Source organism: Ranitomeya variabilis, chromosome 2 (genome assembly GCF_051348905.1).
Source record: "Ranitomeya variabilis isolate aRanVar5 chromosome 2, aRanVar5.hap1, whole genome shotgun sequence".
Lineage (NCBI taxonomy): Eukaryota > Metazoa > Chordata > Amphibia > Anura > Dendrobatidae > Ranitomeya > Ranitomeya variabilis.
This window is the reverse complement of record NC_135233.1, coordinates 1,062,489,499-1,062,509,411: the sequence shown is the minus strand read 5'-3', so window position 1 is coordinate 1,062,509,411 and position 19,913 is coordinate 1,062,489,499. Positions and strand designations below refer to the sequence as shown.

Below are 19,913 nucleotides of genomic sequence, written 5' to 3'. Positions count from 1 at the left end.
TCGCCCCCCGGTGTATAACATCCGACCTCTTGCCCCCTGGTGTATAACATCCGACCTCTCACCCCCTGGTGTATAACATCCAACCTCTCGCCCCCCAGTGTATCACATCCGACCTCTCGCGCCCTGGTGTATAACATCCGACCTCTGCCCCCCAGTGTATAACATCTGACCTCTCGCCCCCCGATGTATAACATCTGACCTCTCGCCCCCTGGTGTATAACATCTGACCTCTCGCCCCCCGATGTATAACATCTGACCTCTCGCCCCCTGGTGTATAACATCCGACCTCTTGCCCCCTGGTGTATAACATCCGACCTCTCACCCCCTGGTGTATAACATCCAATCTCTCGCCCCCCAGTGTATCACATCCGACCTCTCGCGCCCTGGTGTATAACATCCGACCTCTCGCCCCCTGGTGTATAACATCTGACCTCTCGCCCCCCCCAGTGTATAACATCCAACCTCTTGCCCCCTGGTGTATAACATCTGACCTCTCGCCCCCCGGTGTATAACATCCGACCTCTTGCCCCCTGGTGTATAACATCCGACCTCTCACCCCCTGGTGTATAACATCCAACCTCTCGCCCCCCAGTGTATCACATCCGACCTCTCGCGCCCCGGTGTATAACATCCGACCTCTCACCCCCTGGTGTATAACATCCGACCTCTGCCCCCCAGTGTATAACATCTGACCTCTCACCCGCCAGTGTATAACATCTGACCTATCGCCCCCTGGTGTATAACATCTGACCTCTCGCCCCCCAGTATATAACATCCGACCTCTCGCCCCCTGGTGTATAACATCTGACCTCTTGCCCCCGGCGTATAACATCCAACCGCTCACCCCCCAGTGTATCACATCCACCCTCTCGCCCCCCCCCCCCGTGTATAACATCCACCCTCTCGCCACCCGGTGTATAACATCTGACCTCTCACCCCCAGTGTATAACATCCGACCTCTCGCCCCCTGGTGTATAACATCTGACCTCTCGCCCCTGGTGTATAACATCCGACCTCTTGCCCCCTGGCGTATAACATCCAACCTCTCGCCCCCAGTGTATAACATCCACCCTCTCGCCACCTGGTGTATAACATCTGACCTCTCACACCCCAGTGTATAACATCCACCCTCTCGCCACCTGGTGTATAACATCTGACCTCTCACCCCCCAGTGTATAACATCCACCCTCTCGCCACCTGGTGTGTAACATCTGACCTCTCACCCCCCCAGTGTATAACATCCGACCTCTCGCTCCCTGGTGTATAACATCCGACCTCTCGCCCCCTGGTGTATAACATCCGACCTCTCGCCCCCTGGTGTATAACATCTGACCTCTCGCCCCCCAGTGTATAACATCCAACCTCTTGCCCCCTGGTGTATAACATCTGACCTCTCACCCGCCAGTGTATAACATCTGACCTTTCACCCCCTGGTGTATAACATCCGACCTCTCGCCCCCTGGTGTATAACATCTGACCTCTCGCCCCCCAGTGTATAACATCTGACCTCTCGCCCCCTGGTGTATAACATCTGACCTCTTGCCCCCTGGCGTATAACATCCAACCTCTCGCCCCCCAGTGTATCACATCCAACCTCTCGCCCCCTGGTGTATAACATCCAACCTCTCGCCCCCTGGTGTATAACATTCGACCTCTTGCCCCCAGTGTATAACATCCAACCTCTCTACCCCGTGGTGTATAACATTCGACCTCTCACCCCCCGATGTATAACATCCGACCTCTCTCCCCCTGGTGTATAATATACAGCCCTTTGTCCCCAGTGTGTAAAATCCATCCCCTCACCCCCTGGTGTATTTCATCCGACCCCATTGCCCCCTGGTGTATAACATTCTCCCCCTAAACCCCCGATGTATAACATCTGACCCCTCCCCCTGGTGTATAACATCCGACCTCTCGTCCCCTATTGTATAACATCCGCCCCCTTGCCCCCCCCCCCCCCCCGTGTAACATCCAACCCCTCCCCCTGGTGTAACATCTGACATCTCACCCCTGGTGTATGACATCCTGCCCCATTGCCCCAATGTATAACATATGGAGGGGACACATACTTTATGTAATGTATATACTTCAGAAAGGTTGAGGTTACAAGACAACTGTTGGAAGCGGCAAGTGCAGTCGGATCCTTACAGTGTGTACATTACACATCGCTAATGGGTGGACAATCATTTTAAGATTTATGATCACAAGCTTTGAGCACTGGGCTCTTAGCAGCAGTGGCTGATCTGCCCGGTATATCCACACGGGCACATACCATAAAAACCATCCTTGATGCCACTGAGGAACGTTAAACACATTCACGATTACACTTGTGATTCAGACAAATCACCACTAGATGGCACCAAAGTACTGCACAGTCTGCATTGAGCTCGTTGCAATGAGCGATCCCTGGATTTTATTTCTCTGCCTGGCGTTAAGAAAATGTATCAGTGGGTGGAGTCAGTCTTGGCGGGCGAAGTCATGTGACAGGACAGGTGGGTAGCATGCTCACCGTGCTTAGTGCTTGGAAGGAGCAATAAAACAGCAAATACCACAGGACCGTGCCGGTCACAAAGGGAGGAACAAACCACAAGAAGAAATAGGAGACCACGAGAAATGGCGTGCATCCCAAAATCCTGAAACACAGAGAGATAATGGATAAAAAAGACTGTAACAATCTGATAAAAACATGCTAGGTTATTATCTGCTACCTATGACCAGTCATCAGAATAAATGGCTCTAATTCCCCTGGGCCGGGAGTAAGGCTACGTTCACATTTGCGTTGTTGGGCGCAGCGTCGGCGACGCAACCAACAACGCGTGTACACAACGCAGCGTTTTGCGACGCATGCGTTGTCATAAGATAGCAAAGATCAGGAATTTCGGCGCAGGGAAAACGCTACAAGTAGCGTCCTCTGCGCCCTGTCTTGTGCGTCAATATGACGCATGCGTCGTACAACGCATACCGGCGCATGTCCATGCACCCCCCATGTTAAAGATAGGGGAGCATGACGCATGCGTCGGTATCCGTCAACGACGCTGCGCCCAACAACGCAAATGTGAACGTAACCTAACAGAGACAATGGACGGTTCAAGAAACAGGAATTCTAGGGAACAGGGGAAACAAAGAACGTCAGAAACTGGGGCAAAGAATGGACACCAGTGACAAAGGAAACAAAAATGGACACCAGGGTCAGGGGCAACAAAGAAGGACGCCAGTGACAAAGGAAACAGAAATGGACACCATTGACAACATAGATGGACGCCAGTGACAAAGGAGACAGAAATGGACACCAAGGTCAGGGGCAACATAGATGGACGCCAGTGACAAAGGAAACAGAAATGGACACCATTGACAACATAGATGGACGCCAGTGACAAAGGAGACAGAAATGGACACCAAGGTCAGGGGCAACATAGATGGACGCCAGTGACAAAGGAGACAGAAATGGACACCAAGGTCAGGGGCAACATAGATGGACGCCAGTGACAAAGGAGACAGAAATGGACACCAAGGTCAGGGGCAACATAGATGGACGCCAGTTACAAAGGAGACAGAAATGGACACCAAGGTCAGGGGCAACATAGATGGACGCCAGTGACAAAGGAGACAGAAATGGACACCAAGGTCAGGGGCAACATAGATGGACGCCAGTTACAAAGGAGACAGAAATGGACACCAAGGTCAGGGGCAACCATAGATGGACGCCAGTGACAAAGGAGACAGAAATGGACACCAAGGTCAGGGGCAACATAGATGGACGCCAGTTACAAAGGAGACAGAAATGGACACCAAGGTCAGGGGCAATAGAGATGGACGCCAGTGACAAAGGAGACAGAAATGGACACCAAGGTCAGGAGCAACATAGATGGACGCCAGTTACAAAGGAAACTGAAATGGACACCAGGGGCAACATAGATGGACGCCAGTTACAAAGGAGACAGAAATGGACACCAGGGTCAGAGGCAACAAAGATGGACGCCAGGGACAGGGAAAACAGTGATGGACACAAGAGATGGGACACAGAAATGGAAGACAGTGATAGAGGCAAGAGACATGGAGTTGCACACCATGGACAAGGTGAATCAAGAGAAGAACATCTGGAAAAGAGAACAAATAGCTGGAGCCAAGTACAGGGGAGACAGAGATGACTGCACGGGACAGGGGCAACAGAGAAGGACACTAGGGACAGGGGAGACAGATGTAGACACCAGGGGCATCAGAAATGGACATCAGGGACGGGGGTAACAGATCAGAAACCTGATTCATACCAATCATGATTTTGTGTTTGATCACCGTGGAGTTAATTATTTTCCAAGTGAGGAGCAGTTTAAAAAAAAAATCCCAAAACAAAGAGACAATGTGGGTCACGATGTGTGTGACAATGGTGATGCTGTGAGAGGTTCTACGGCCCTCTGCGGGATAAAGGGCTGCGGGGGTTTCACCTCGGATGATTGTGCAGTGATAATGGAAACAGGATGTTCTCGCAGTGTCGGGTTCAGCTGGTGCCACGTCTGCTCCCCTCCTGTCAGGACAGGCGACTGGAGCACAGTACTACAGTACCTGCACTCTGCCTACCCCCACTGACCGCAGGATCCCGTCATATAAAGGGGGTTGTCTGGTTTACAAAACCATCTTCATGTGTCCCATTAGGGAATTCACTGTCTCTCATTCTGGACAACTTGAGACATGAATTGGAACTGTGTAATCCTTCATTTGCCCTGTGGTGGCGCTGTAGAGAAACTGAACACGTGCAGCCAGATTCCCGCGTAGAAGAGGTGATCGCTCTGATCAGGACACTTTCATTTTATTATTTTTCCTGTATCAAACCAAGTCACTCGATGCACCCTTTCGCATGGCAAAATATTTAACTACACCTTCTTCTTTGATTCCCACTAAGTGTAACGTGGCGTAGGGCGGCAGCCATGGGCAAGGTACTTGTGCTTCATGCTCCGGCACGCTACGTGAAAATGAGGGTCCTGGCTGGGTGTGTTGGGTTTAGCGATTATTGGCGACACGCCCTTACAGATCACATGGTGCCATTGTTTTCGGCCGGCCAGGACCAGATGTTTCAGAGTTCAATGAAGGAGGCCATAGTTCAAAAATAAACATATTTTTTACTGAAGAATAACTTATGAGGAATGATGTAGTAGACATTCATCTTCATGAACATCTCTGTCATTACATGGAACATCACACACTTTCCTCCATCTTCTGGAGTCACTCTCACATTCCACTTCACTTAGCTCTTCTTCCTCAACACAGCCCAGCACCCTATCCCTGGAGCTTCCTCCTCCCCAATAACGGCACTGAAGTCCAGCAAGCAAGAGTCCTATACCTCCACCTGTGGTTCCGTTTCCTTCTCCCCCGAGGGGAGTTTTCTCTGCCAGTATAGCCACTACTTAGCTTTACACTTTGTTGATGCCTCTGGACCACCACATGGGGCTTTCCCCTTTGTCTCACTTATCTTCCGTCCTGCTACCCAACTGACGGACAACTCCATACCATCCCGCTAGGTTTGCTGCCCCAGGTCCCGACACTTCTTCCTTTTCTTTCTGGACAGACTCTGGACACTGATCACTTCCTTCTCTTTGTCGCTTCTCCCGTAGGAGCTTACTACCTGCTCTGGTCGTGTCCCCCTTGCCACGAAAGCACCCACTGCATGCGGTTCTGCTACTCAGTCAGACCTTAGGTCTACCACCACTGCAGGCTGGTCCCTATCTGACTTTCCGACAGAAAGCTATCACTGTTTCCTCACTTAGCCTCTCCCACTCCGGGCTAGTTCCAACCATTAAGTCCACCTCTCCCTGTCAACTACCTGTTCTTAGATAGAATATAACTTCATGACTAACAAATACAAATTACTAAACATACTACACACCATAACGTTTTACAGCATATTGAGAATCTATGAGGTATTGTCAAGAGGATGATGAGAGACACCAGTCCCAACAATGCAGACGAGCTGAAGGCTGCTATCAAAGCAACCTGGGCTTCCATAACCCCTCAGCAGTGCCACAGGCTGATCGCCTCCATGCCACGCCGCATTAATGCAGTAATTAATGCAAAAGGAGCCCCGACCAAGTATTGAGTGCATTTAGTTACCATACATTTCAGTAGGCCAACATTTCGGATTTTAAAATCATTTTTCATGCTGGTGTTATAAAGTATTCTAATTTACTGAGATAATGACTTTGGGGTTTTCATTGGCTGTAAGCCGTAATCATCAACATTAACAGAAACAAACACTTGAAATAGATCACTCTGTGTGTAATTACTCTATTTAATAAATGAGTTTCACTTCTTGTATTGAAACACTGAAATAAATGAACTTTTTGATGATATTCTAATTTTGTATTTGTTCTAATGTGATTTTTTTTTACAAAGCTTTATTTCTTCTTTACATGTCGCATATGATTACTTTACAATTTTTTTTTCCTTTTGCATCAGCAATAACAGTGTGCCTGTGCCTATTAGGACATATTACTAATTTGCTCCGAAAAGGTTTTGTTGTGCCCCAGTCTATCTCTGTGGCAAAACCAGCCCCTTCATTTTACAGCAATGTGGCTGCAGCACTGAAGAGGTTAATGGTGGGAATTTAGTTTTTTTTTTTTTTTTTTCCTCCCAATCCTCTTATTTCAGGGTATATTTTTAACATGAGTCAGGAAGGGAGCAGATTTTTGGCGTTAGGAGCAAACGCACTCCGGCTAATGAAGAACGTACTGACTCCGTGCTAACGTTTCACCCTGGTTGGCTTCCAACCCCGTGCTGTAGAGTAACAGACTGACCACTGAGCCGCCTTATGTGATAGGTGCTCTAGCCTTTATGAATATTGGGGTATATCAGGAGCCATAATTTCTCAGACTGTATGGACTTTCTAATAACAATCTGTCTTCATCGCTTTCCACCCATCTGGTGCTGAAACTGCCGAAACCAGGAGCTCAGACTACAGCCAAGCGGATTCAGTTTTCTCTGCTCTATAGTAGGTGGCCATATACACCCCAAGAACGGGGATCTGCTTGACCTCCGCTCCATTCATTGTCTATAGGACTACCGGAGATGGCCGCGCCCTGTACTCCCCTTTCTCCAGCAGTCCCATAGACAATGAGTGGAGTGGAAGTCGAGCGTGCGCACCTCAGCTCCAATGAAGACAGGGCTGCACAGCTCACTGGGGGTCCTTAGCAATCAGCAAGTTATGGATAGGGAGTAGCTTGCTATTTTGAGAATAACCTTTTTAGGGAGCCCCATAATGGAAGCTATACCCAAGCATTCTAAATGTGTGATTGGACAGGAGGATTTTTAAAGACTTCCATAGACAAGCATCCAAGTATCACATTACAAGTATCTTTGCACACTGATCACAGGCAGAGGTACAAACCTCTTTAGGGTCAGGAGGGATACTTCTAATGACTTGAAACTTATAAGACAGGTGATGGATCCTCAGACTACATTCACACTACCTTTGGGGACAAAAAATATTCCAGTAAAAGTGTAACTAAATGTTTAAGGTTTTTTAATATCTTGTATGGTATTAAATGTCCAGTAGATTGGCGGGGCCCGGATCCTGAGAAATGCATTGATCGCTTAAAATGTTGCTCTGAAGTGCTCACATCAGCAATCAGAAGCTGAGGTTAAACAGAGTGGTGTACGGCTCAATAGGAGGTCTGGGTTGCACAGAGTGGTGTATGGCTCAATAGGAGGTCTGGGTTGCACAGAGTGGTGTACGGCTCAATAGGAGGTCTGGGTTGCACAGAGTGGTGTACGGCTCAATAGGAGGTCTGGGTTGCACAGAGTGGTGTACGGCTCAATAGGAGGTCTGGGTTGCACAGAGTGGTGTATGGCTCAATAGGAGGTCTGGGTTGCACAGAGTGGTATACGGCTCAATAGGAGGTCTGGGTTGCACAGAGTGGTGTACGGCTCAATAGGAGGTCTGGGTTGCACAGAGTGGTGTATGGCTCAATAGGAGGTCTGGGTTGCACAGAGTGGTGTACGGCTCAATAGGAGGTCTGGGTTGCACAGAGTGGTGTACGGCTCAATAGGAGGTTTGGGTTGCACAGAGTGGTGTATGGCTCAATAGGAGGTCTGGGTTGCACAGAGTGGTGTACGGCTCAATAGGAGGTCTGGGTTGCACAGAGTGGTATACGGCTCAATAGGAGGTCTGGGTTGCACAGAGTGGTGTACGGCTCAATAGGAGGTCTGGGTTGCACAGAGTGGTGTACGGCTCAATAGGAGGTCTGGGTTGCACAGAGTGGTGTATGGCTCAATAGGAGGTCTGGGTTGCACAGAGTGGTGTACGGCTCAATAGGAGGTCTGGGTTGCACAGAGTGGTGTACGGCTCAATAGGAGGTCTGGGTTGCACAGAGTGGTGTACGGCTCAATAGGAGGTCTGGGTTGCACAGAGTGGTATACGGCTCAATAGGAGGTCTGGGTTGCACAGAGTGGTGTATGGCTCAATAGGAGGTCTGGGTTGCACAGAGTGGAGTACGGCTCAATAGGAGGTCTGGGTTGCACAGAGTGGTGTATGGCTCAATAGGAGGTCTGGGTTGCACAGAGTGGTGTACGGCTCAATAGGAGGTCTGGGTTGCACAGAGTGGTGTACGGCTCAATAGGAGGTCTGGGTTGCACAGAGTGGTGTACGGCTCAATAGGAGGTCTGGGTTGCACAGAGTGGTGTACGGCTCAATAGGAGGTCTGGGTTGCACAGAGTGGTGTACGGCTCAATAGGAGGTCTGGGTTGCACAGAGTGGTGTAAGGCTCAATAGGAGGTCTGGGTTGCACAGAGTGGTGTACGGCTCAATAGGAGGTCTGGGTTGCACAGAGTGGTGTACGGCTCAATAGGAGGTCTGGGTTGCACAGAGTGGTATACGGCTCAATAGGAGGTCTGGGTTGCACAGAGTGGTGTATGGCTCAATAGGAAGTCCGGTCATTATAAAGCATGTTCATTGCCATCTACCTCCAGTCAAGGGCAAAGACCTGACTAGGAGCACGGACGCAAAAACTAACGAAGAATAACATCGGATCTCACCCACCATGGCATCAGTCGTCCAATCATGGTCCATTTGCTTTTGTTGATGCAAAATCCGACTATAGGATCTGTGATTCCGCCCCAGAATTTCCCGATACTCAGCACCAAAGAGGCCTCAAAAGGAGAAATCTAGAAGAAGAGAGACGAGAAGGGGAGCAGATTATCAAACTTCTCAATATTCAGGGGTGTAACTTGAGGCTCCTTGGCCCCAATGAGAAATGTGGAACAGGGCCCGTACCCACCATGTGCCTTTTATAGAATATTGATGACGTCTAACGTGACACAGGAGGGAGACAGGTGAAAGCTCCCAAATAAGTTGGCAAATCTCCTGTACAAGGATGTATGGCGGAGCAGAGGGACACATATCCATGACCTACCACTTATTCTGGGGAGCCACAGGGGGTTTTAGAGCGGTGGTCTTCCGGAGATCCATTGCGATGGGGTATGTTAGGCGAAGTGATGACGTCACGTTATTGTTCTGTCTGCGACGTGCACAGACTGCAGGAGAAAAGTAGAAACAGCTCATCATGGGGGCAAAACTAAATGTGATCCATTCTACGAATGAGTCCATTTCTGTGTGGCCACCATGAGTGATTTTGAGCTCTTTAATCCTTTTGAACGCCACAGAGAAAAGGTTTCATTACTGCCGTCTTATCCAATGGTGAAGGTTTATTTCATTTTTTGTATATGGCGTGCTGAGTAAGGCTATGTTTACACCTGTTTTTGCCGCATTTTTTGCCATTAACCCTGTGTGAGCGCTGACTGAAGGGGAGTATGGAGCGGGTACTGACTGCGGGGAGGAAGGAGCGACCATTTTGCCGCCGGACTGTGCTCGTCGCTGATTGGTCGTGACTGTTTTGCCGCGACCAATCAGCGACTTAGATTTCCATGACAGACAGAGGCTGCAGCCAATGAATATCCGTGACAGACAGACAGACAGAAGTACCCCTTAGACAATTATATAGTAGATTAGGACACTATTACTATTGTACGGGTGTAATGGGCTCCATTACAACTATTATTGTCGATGCACAAATGGGAGACATTAATTTGTGATGGCACAAATGGAGGATATTACTATTTGGGGGACATTAATACCATGTGTGTGGCTAAGAGGGTTCACTATTAATGTTTTGGGGCACTATTACCATGTGATGGCACCAAGGGGCACTATTACTGTGTGTGTGTGTGTGGCACAGTGAGTTCACTATTACTGTATGGTTGGCACAGAGGGGGCACTATTACCATGTGTGTGGCACAGAGGGTCCATTATTATACTGTATATGGCAGAGAGGGTCCACCTTACTGCGTAAGTGGCACAGAGGGTTGACCATTACTGTGTGTGGCACAGAGGGAAAAATGAGCGGTGGTGTTCCTTATGCATCAAATTTTCCCCCAAAGAATGGAGTAAGATCTGTGGCCAGGCGCACATGGAGGCGTACCTTTCTTTTCAGGCACACGGAGGCGCACATCACTTTTCAGGCACACATGGAGGCGTACATCACTTTTCAGGCACACACGGAGGCGCACGTCACTTTTCAGGCGCACATGGAGGCGTACCTTTCTTTTCAGGCACACGGAGTCGCACATCACTTTTCAGGCACACATGGAGGCGTACATCACTTTTCAGGCACACACGGAGGCGCACGTCACTTTTCAGGCACACGGAGGCGTACATCACTTTTCAGGCACACGGAGGCGCACGTCACTTTTCAGGCACACGGAGGCGTACATCACTTTTTAGGCACACACGGAGGCGCACGTCACTTTTCAGGCACACATGGAGGCGTACATCACTTTTCAGGCACACACGGAGGCGCACGTCACTTTTCAGGCACACGGAGGCGTACATCACTTTTCAGGCACACGGAGGCGCACGTCACTTTTCAGGCACACGGAGGCGCACGTCACTTTTCAGGCACACACGGAGGCGTACGTCACTTTTCAGGCACACGGAGGCGCACGTCACTTTTCAGGCACACGGAGGTTCACTTTACTTTTCAGGCACACACGGAGGCGCACGTCACTTTTCAGGCACACACGGAGGCGTACGTCACTTTTCAGGCACACGGAGGCGCACGTCACTTTTCAGGCACACGGAGGTTCACATTACTTTTCAGGCACACACGGAGGCGCACGTCACTTTTCAGGCACACACGGAGGAGCACATCACTTTTCAGGCACACACGGAGGCGTACGTCACTTTTCAGGCACACGGAGGAGCACATCACTTTTCAGGCACACACGGAGGCGCACATCACTTTTCAGGCACACACGGAGGCGCACGTCACTTTTCAGGCACACGGAGGCGCACGTCACTTTTCAGGCACACACGGAGGCGCACGTCACTTTTCAGGCACACGGAGGCGTACATCACTTTTCAGGCACACGGAGGCGCACGTCACTTTTCAGGCACACACGGAGGCGCACGTCACTTTTCAGGCACACGGAGGCGCACGTCACTTTTCAGGCACACACGGAGGTGCACGTCACTTTTCAGGCACACGGAGGCGCACGTCACTTTTCCGGCACACACGGAGGCGCACGTCACTTTACCGGCACACACGGAGGCGCACTTTACTTTTCAGGCACACACGGAGGCGCACGTCACTTTTCAGGCACACACGGAAGTGCACGTCACTTTTCAGACACACACGGAGGCGCACGTCACTTTTCAGGCACACACGGAGGCTCACTTTACTTTTCAGGCACACACGGAGGCGCACGTCACTTTTCAGGCACACACGGAAGCGCACGTCACTTTTCAGGCACACGGAGGCACACATCACTTTTCAGGCACACGGAGGCGCACATCACTTTTCAGGCACATGGAGGCGCACATCACTTTTCAGACGCACACGGAGGCGCACGTCACTTTTCAGGCAAACACGAAGGCGCACCTTACTTTTCAGGCACACGGAGGCGCACATCACTTTTCAGGCACACACGAAGGCGCACGTCACTTTTCAGACGCACACGGAGGCGCACGTCACTTTTCAGGCAAACACGAAGGCGCACCTTACTTTTCAGGCACACGGAGGAGCACATCACTTTTCAGGCACACACGGAGGCGTACGTCACTTTTCAGGTGCACATGGGGGCACACGTCACTTTTTGGGCACACACTGAGGCGAATGTCGCTTTTCAGAAGCTCTGGATTCATAAAGAGGTGTGACTTCAGAATGCCTATTCATCAAGACTGACGTGTACAATGCCGGCCTTTATCAGTCGGGCCCATAATGTTTAAAGAGATCGTGTTTACAGCTGGTATCTACAACCAACTTACTACACTCCAAAATACCAAAAGAATGATGACTTTTCTTGCTGCTTGGCTAATAAAAGTCCGATCCAAGGAACATAGCCAGCACACGGTGATCTAAAATCTTTCAATTTTATTGTTTCATGCAAAAAATAAAATAAAAACGTTTTAACAATCCACGTGATAAAGACTAAATACTGTACAGCACTAACAATGATGGAATGACAAGAGCTGAAAGGGACCTCGCCTCTGACCTCCTGGGTGCTGAAAGGGACCTCGCCTCTGACCTCCTGGGTCCGCAGTCAGGGCCTGTGTACTGCTGCAAAGGTCGGGCTGATGTCGTCCATTTGGTTGACGCCTCCCTACCAGGTGTAACATAATTAACTAGTACAAAAAAGAAAAATGGATACCAGAGAAGAGCGGCGATAGAGGGAAAATATGTAGGTGGGAAGGTGCACTTAAATATTTGGCCACATCAGGATGCACCGAGTGCCGGTGCTAGGTTTGAACAGTCATTCATTCTGTGCCGACAGGTTCCCTTTATGTAAGGGTGCTTTCACATTGCTTTCGTCCGACCCCCCACAAAACGGGATTCTGCACTGACGGGGGCAGAGACTATAATGTTGCCGACAGAGCAAATATGCGTTGTGTCATGCATCATTTTCGGGCGTGTATGCCTACTGGAGACGGACTCCCAGACGCAGTCTACTATATCTGAGTGTCCGCACGATAAAGATGCACAGCAAAGCGCACGTTTCCTCTGTCGGCACCATTAAAATCTATGGACCTGCAGCGCCCCAGAGTCCTGGTCGTTGCAGTGATGTCATTCTTCCACCAGGGGGAGTGATATTACGTCTGATGGCAATAAAGGAGATCTTCCTACCAGGTATCACAAACCATACACCACACTTCACACTCCAGACCACCAGGGGGAGCCTTGCTTCTATCTACTAGGGCACTCCTCACAGAAGGGTAAAACTGGTGGGCTGGATAGAAAGTGAGAGAGAAGCTGGCTGGGCTTTGCCCAGGCAACACCTGTCAGGCAGACAGGGGGAAAGGAGGAACAGATAGATCGGAGCTGCAGATAGAGGGCCCCTGGCAGGGGTGGGATCCTGTCGGAGGTCTAGCGGGACAGAAAGACACGGAGCTGCGCCTGCCCCACGTGCGGCAGCATCCTAAGGAAGGACACGCAGAGAATTGTGTTGTAGAGGGTGAGAAACGAAAGCATAGCACAAGGAGATAACACCAGAAGGAGTTCTGCCATGAAATAGGCCGCCTCCTTCTGAGGCGCGTAGCCGGTGGCCGGAACACCGAGGGACTAATAGTCTCTACGCATTACTTCAGAGACCGGCAGGACAGTCAATTCCAAGTTGGCTGCCAGATCTTAATACCTAAGAAGACACGGAGGCAAATTGTGGGGGTCGGGGCGTCTCTAGGGTCCCTATAAACAAGCCTCAGGCCATCAGTCATACGGGTTTGTCCTATTCACACCATCTGGGGGACAGAGAGGAAGAAATAACATCTAGAACATCTACAAGAGTTGTGAGGACCTTACCGGGAAGCTCAGCAGGGAGGGACTACAACACACAGGCGCTAGTAGGAAGGCTACTGATTTCCACCTGGATAAGGGGACTCTGGATTTGCCTTCAGACCGGCCGGACTCTGCCTACCCTGTGGTCTGTACCCTGGACTGTGGATGCTGAAGCCTTCAGTAAAGGTAAAGAGACTGCAACCTTGTGTCCTCGTTATTCCCTGCGCCTTACATCATCCACCATCCCCATCTACACTTCTGGGAAGCCCTGATGATACACTTCACCTGTGGGAAGGTATACAATCTAGCTGCCATCACATCACCCCAGCGGACCCCTAAGCAGTGTCGGTCATCCTGACCAAATACCACAGGTGGCGTCACGAACACTATTCCTATAAAAACTCTTCCTTTTATTGGACGCCCCTCAAAGGGCCACGGTCCGGGTCAGGCCACCGTGTCATCCCCTGAACCGAGGGACACGGTACCGAGTACCCCATTGCCCTTACGTGGGGGCGATCCAAATCTTGGCATCACGAACAGGATCTACTTAAGCCTGAAAATCAGGTCATGTGCGCCTAGGAACTGTGCCAGAACTGTATTTGAGCTGTGCTTTGCTTAAAGACTGTGTGTCGCCGTTTACTGCCAAAATTCCTGCCAAAACCACCGCCCTTACAGCACCATGTGGCGTGCAGGAGGAGTGGGGCGTGTCATCGTGGGCGTAGCTTGGAAGAACGGCGCGAAAGTGGAGCCAGCCCCCCACAGATACTACTATGTCCGAGAGATATGTCCATCAACCAAAGGAATCTGCCTCCTGGTCTGGGATTAAGGAGGAAGAAGGAACCGCCCTCCAGAAGAGGAGGAGGAGGAGAATACCTGCAGTCCTGTTCGCCAATCGGAAGCTGAAGAGGCCCCGCCGCCATGTATGAACCCGGAGGTTCTTGGCGCGGAAGTTGAGGAACTGTGCCGCCAACTCCGGAAATTTTGGTACTGCGCAGCTGCCAGCGTCCAGGAGTAGTAGTGCAGCCAGCCAACGGAGCTGCCACCTGCAGTGGAGGAGACCAGCACCGGAGACGCCGCAGCGGCAGGTAAGCAATCCGAACCTGCCCCGGCCACCGACGAGACCCTCCTGGTGCCCATCGACTCCCTGCCATCGCCACCTAGAGACTCGGAGCCGTTGTCACCAGAGGCTCCACATTGCCCAACATCGCCCTCATCTGGCCAGGTGAGAGAAACAACAACCGCCGCCACTCCTGAAGGAGCACCTGTCGTTCTGTGCTCCAGGTGTGCTGGTGCCTTAGTGGAGCAAAGAACTGTGAGCACACAGACCCCCATCAGGAGTGCGGATGCACTCTATGTAGTACCAGGTGGTAGCTGAAACCCAACAGGACTACCTCCACCGATACTACTCCCAGAGTGGCACCAATAAACCTCGAAGAAACCGACAAAACTGTAAATAGTTAATTGTTCCTGCTTTTAAACTGTCTCTTAGTTTTTCCAAGTACTGAACCCGTGAAAGTTCTTGCTGTCTTAGGGTACCGTCTCACATAACGATTTACCAACGATCACGACCTGCGATACGACCTGGCTGTGATCGTTGGTAAGTGGTTGTGTGGTCGCTGGGGAGCTGTCACACAGACCGATCTCCAGCGACCAACGATGCCGAGGTCCCCGGGTAACCAGGGTAAACATCGGGTTACTAAGCGCAGGGCCGCGCTTAGTAACCCGATGTTTACCGTGGTTACCAGCGTAAAAGTAAAAAAAAACAAACACTACATACTTACATTCCGGTGTCTGTCCCCCGGCGTTCTGCTTCTCTCCACTGTGTCTGTGCCAGCCGGAAAGCACAGCGGTGACGTCACCGCTGTGCTCGCTTTCCGGCCGGCCGGCGCTCACAGTGCAGAGAAGCAGAACGCCGGGGGACAGACACCGGAATGTGAGTATGTACTGTTTTTTTTTTTTACTTTTACGATGGTAACCAGGGTAAACATCCGGTTACTAAGCGCGGCCCTGCGCTTAGTAACCCGATGTTTACCCTGGTTACAAGCGAACGCATCGCTGGATCGCTGTCACAAACAACGATCCAGCGATGACAGCGGGTGATCAAGCGACGAAAGAAAGTTCCAAACGATCTGCTACGACGTACGATTCTCAGCAGGGTCCCTGATCGCTGCTGCGTGTCAGACACTGCGATATCGTATGGATATCGCTGGAACATCACGGATCGTACCGTCGTAGCGACCAAAGTGCCAATGTGTGACAGTACCCTTAGAGTTGATAATTGACTTGCATCTTGATTGTTTGCACTACCTCAGAAAAGACTTGAGTTTCCTCTTAAAGGGAATGTTTACTTGTTGCACTTTGCCTTAAATAGTTAGATAGTAATAATGTTTACATAGTGATAGTATGTAGTCAAGAATAGAATGTTAGATGATGTACTTTAAAAAAAATTGAGGTTTTATAGAAATAGACTGAAGTTAAATTAAATGATAAGGTTGAGGAAAGGAAAATGCAGTAGGCCTGAAGGGGTAGTCAGATAGTCCTGCATATGTGAAAGTGAAAAAAGAATAAAGAAAATGTTGATTTGCACTTTGAAGTTTTATAGAACACCCTTAGAGGGCATTTAAAGGAAAAATACTGTTTTTGTACTTACACTTAGTAGATAGAATACCTGTATGGGTAATTGTGTTTCATAGCTAGATAATAACTGTTTTCCACTTGCTTTAAAAAGTCGTATGCCCAATGTAAATAAGTTTTGTTTGTAACGTTCAAGTGTTCTCACCTCCCATAAAGGGAAGCATTGTTAAATTAATTTGTTTTATAGCATTTCAAAAATTTTGTATGTCTTTTTGCTAATGTATTGTTGTTTTCTTTTCCCAGTCCGGGAGTACTGTCATGATCTCCATGGCCAGAGAACTAGCATAAGCCTCTATAAGAACAAGCTCTTGGAAGATGTAACTATACTGACCATGAACTAAACCTACCGCATCATCTAGAAGTAGCCAGGTAGCATGTCCTACTTTTTATCCCTATATGCCCAGCGCCGGCCGGAGAACTAAATAATGCTAGCAGAGGGAAATATAAGACCTGACTCACCTCTAGAGAAATGCCCAAAAAAAAGGAGACAGAAGCCCCCCACATATATTGGCGGTGATATGAGATGAAACAACAAACGCAGCAGGAAAATAGTTTTAGCAAATTTGAGGTCCGCTTTCTAGATAGCAGAAGACAGAAAGCACACTTTCATGGTCAGTAGAAAACCCTAACAAAACACATCCAGAAATTACTTTAGGACTCTGGCATTAACTCATAATACCAGAGTGGCAATTCCTGATCAACAAGAGCTTTCCAGACACAGTAACGAAACTGCAGCTGTGAACTGGAACCAAAATACAAAAACAAAACATGGACGAATGTCCAACTTATCTAGTAGATGTCTGGGAGCAGGAACAAGCACAGAGAGGCTTCTGATAACATTGATGACCGGCAAGCATCTAACAGAGAAGCCAGGTTATATAGCGACACCCAGATCTAATCAGAACAGGTGAACAGGGAAGATGATGTCACAAGTTCAATTCCACCAGTAGCCACCGGGGGAGCCCAGAATCCAAATTCACAACAGTACCCCCCCCTCAAGGAGGGGGCACCGAACCCTCACCAGAACCACCAGGGCGATCAGGATGGGCCCTATGAAAGGCACGAACCAGATCAGAGGCATGAACATCAGATGCAGTGACCCAAGAATTATCCTCCTGGCCATATCCCTTCCACTTGACCAGATACTGGAGTCTCCGTCTGGAAACACGGGAGTCTAGGATTTTTTCCACAACGTACTCCAACTCACCCTCAACCAACACCGGAGCAGGAGGCTCAACGGAAGGCACAACCGGTGCCTCATACCTGCGCAATAACGACCGATGAAAAACGTTATGAATAGAAAAGGATGCAGGGAGGTCCAAACGGAAGGAAACAGGGTTAAGAATCTCCAATATTTTATACGGACCGATGAACCGAGGCTTAAACTTAGGAGATGAGACCCTCATAGGGACAAAACGAGAAGACAACCACACCAAATCTCCAACACAAAGCCGAGGACCAACACGACGGTGACGGTTGGCAAAAAGCTGAGTCTTCTCCTGGGACAACTTTAAATTGTCCATCACCTGCCCCCAGATATGATGCAATCTCTCCACCACCGCATCCACTCCAGGACAATCCGAGGATTCCATCTGACCGGAGGAAAATCGAGGATGGAACCCCGAATTACAGAAAAACGGGGAAACCAAGGTGGCAGAGCTGGCCCGATTATTGAGGGCGAACTCCGCCAATGGCAAAAAAGCAACCCAATCATCCTGGTCAGCAGACACAAAACACCTCAGATATGTCTCCAGGGTCTGATTAGTCCGCTCGGTCTGGCCATTAGTCTGAGGGTGAAAAGCAGACGAAAAAGACAAATCTATGCCCATCCTAGCACAAAATGCCCGCCAAAATCTAGACACAAATTGGGTTCCTCTGTCAGAAACGATATTCTCAGGAATACCATGCAAACGAACAACATTTTGAAAAAACAGGGGCACCAACTCGGAAGAAGAAGGCAATTTGGGCAGGGGAACCAAATGAACCATCTTAGAAAAACGGTCACACACCACCCAGATGACAGACATCTTCTGAGAAACAGGCAGATCTGAAATAAAATCCATCGAGATGTGTGTCCAAGGCCTCTTAGGAATAGGCAAGGGCAACAATAATCCACTAGCCCGAGAACAACAAGGCTTGGCCCGAGCACAAACGTCACAAGACTGCACAAAGCCTCGCACATCTCGTGACAGGGAAGGCCACCAGAAGGATCTTGCCACCAAATCCCTGGTACCAAAAATTCCAGGATGACCTGCCAACGCAGAAGAATGCACCTCAGAGATGACTTTACTGGTCCAATCATCAGGAACAAACAGCCTATCAGGCGGACAACGATCCGGTCTATCCGCCTGAAACTCCTGCAAGGCCCGCCGCAGGTCTGGAGAAACGGCTGACAAGATAACTCCCTCCTTAAGAATACCTGTGGGGTCAGAGTTGCCAGGTGAATCAGGCTCAAAACTCCTAGAAAGGGCATCCGCCTTAACATTCTTAGAACCTGGTAGGTACGATACCACAAAATTAAACCGAGAAAAAAATAATGACCAGCGCGCCTGTCTAGGATTCAGGCGCCTGGCGGTCTCAAGATAAATCAAATTTTTGTGGTCAGTCAATACCACCACCTGATGTCTGGCCCCCTCGAGCCAATGGCGCCACTCCTCAAACGCCCACTTCATGGCCAAAAGCTCCCGATTCCCAACATCATAATTCCGCTCAGCGGGCGAAAATTTACGGGAAAAGAAGGCACAAGGCCTCATCACGGCGCAGTCAGAACTTTTCTGCGACAACACTGCCCCAGCTCCGATCTCAGAAGCGTCGACCTCAACCTGAAAAGGAAGAGTCACATCAGGCTGACGCAACACAGGGGCAGAAGAAAAACAGCGCTTAAGCTCCTGAAAGGCCTCCACAGCATCAGGGGACCAATTAGCAACATCAGCACCCTGTCTAGTCAAATCGGTCAATGGCTTAACGACATCCGAAAAACCAGAAATAAATCGACGATAAAAGTTGGCAAAGCCCAAAAATTTCTGAAGACTTTTAAGAGAAGAGGGCTGCGTCCAATCACAAATAGCTTGAACCTTGACAGGATCCATCTCAATGGAAGAGGGAGAAAAAATATATCCCAAAAAGGAAATTCTCTGAACCCCAAAAACGCACTTAGAACCCTTGACACACAGAGAATTAGACCGCAAAACCTGAAAAACCCTCTTAACTTGCCGGACATGAGAGTCCCAGTCATCCGAAAAAATCAGAATATCATCCAGATACACTATCATAAATTTATCCAAAAAATCGCGGAAAATATCATGCATAAAGGACTGGAAGACTGAAGGGGCATTAGAAAGACCAAAAGGCATCACCAAATACTCAAAGTGGCCCTCGGGCGTATTAAATGCGGTTTTCCACTCATCCCCCTGCCTGATCCGCACCAAATTATACGCCCCACGGAGATCAATCTTAGAGAACCACTTG

At 49.5% G+C, this 19,913-nt stretch overlaps 1 protein-coding gene across 1 annotated transcript in view; it reads right to left on the bottom strand.

The window, feature by feature from the left end:
• Positions 1–19,913, bottom strand: part of MFSD2B (MFSD2 lysolipid transporter B, sphingolipid) — a 54,746-nt gene that overhangs the window by 18,986 nt on the left and 15,847 nt on the right. Inside the window, exons 3-4 of the mRNA XM_077291504.1 lie at positions 9,026–9,150; positions 2,510–2,633 (exon numbers count right to left, since the gene is read on the bottom strand). Of these exons, the coding sequence (XP_077147619.1) occupies positions 2,510–2,633; positions 9,026–9,150 (249 nt within the window). The remainder of the gene's footprint in view (positions 1–2,509; positions 2,634–9,025; positions 9,151–19,913) is intronic.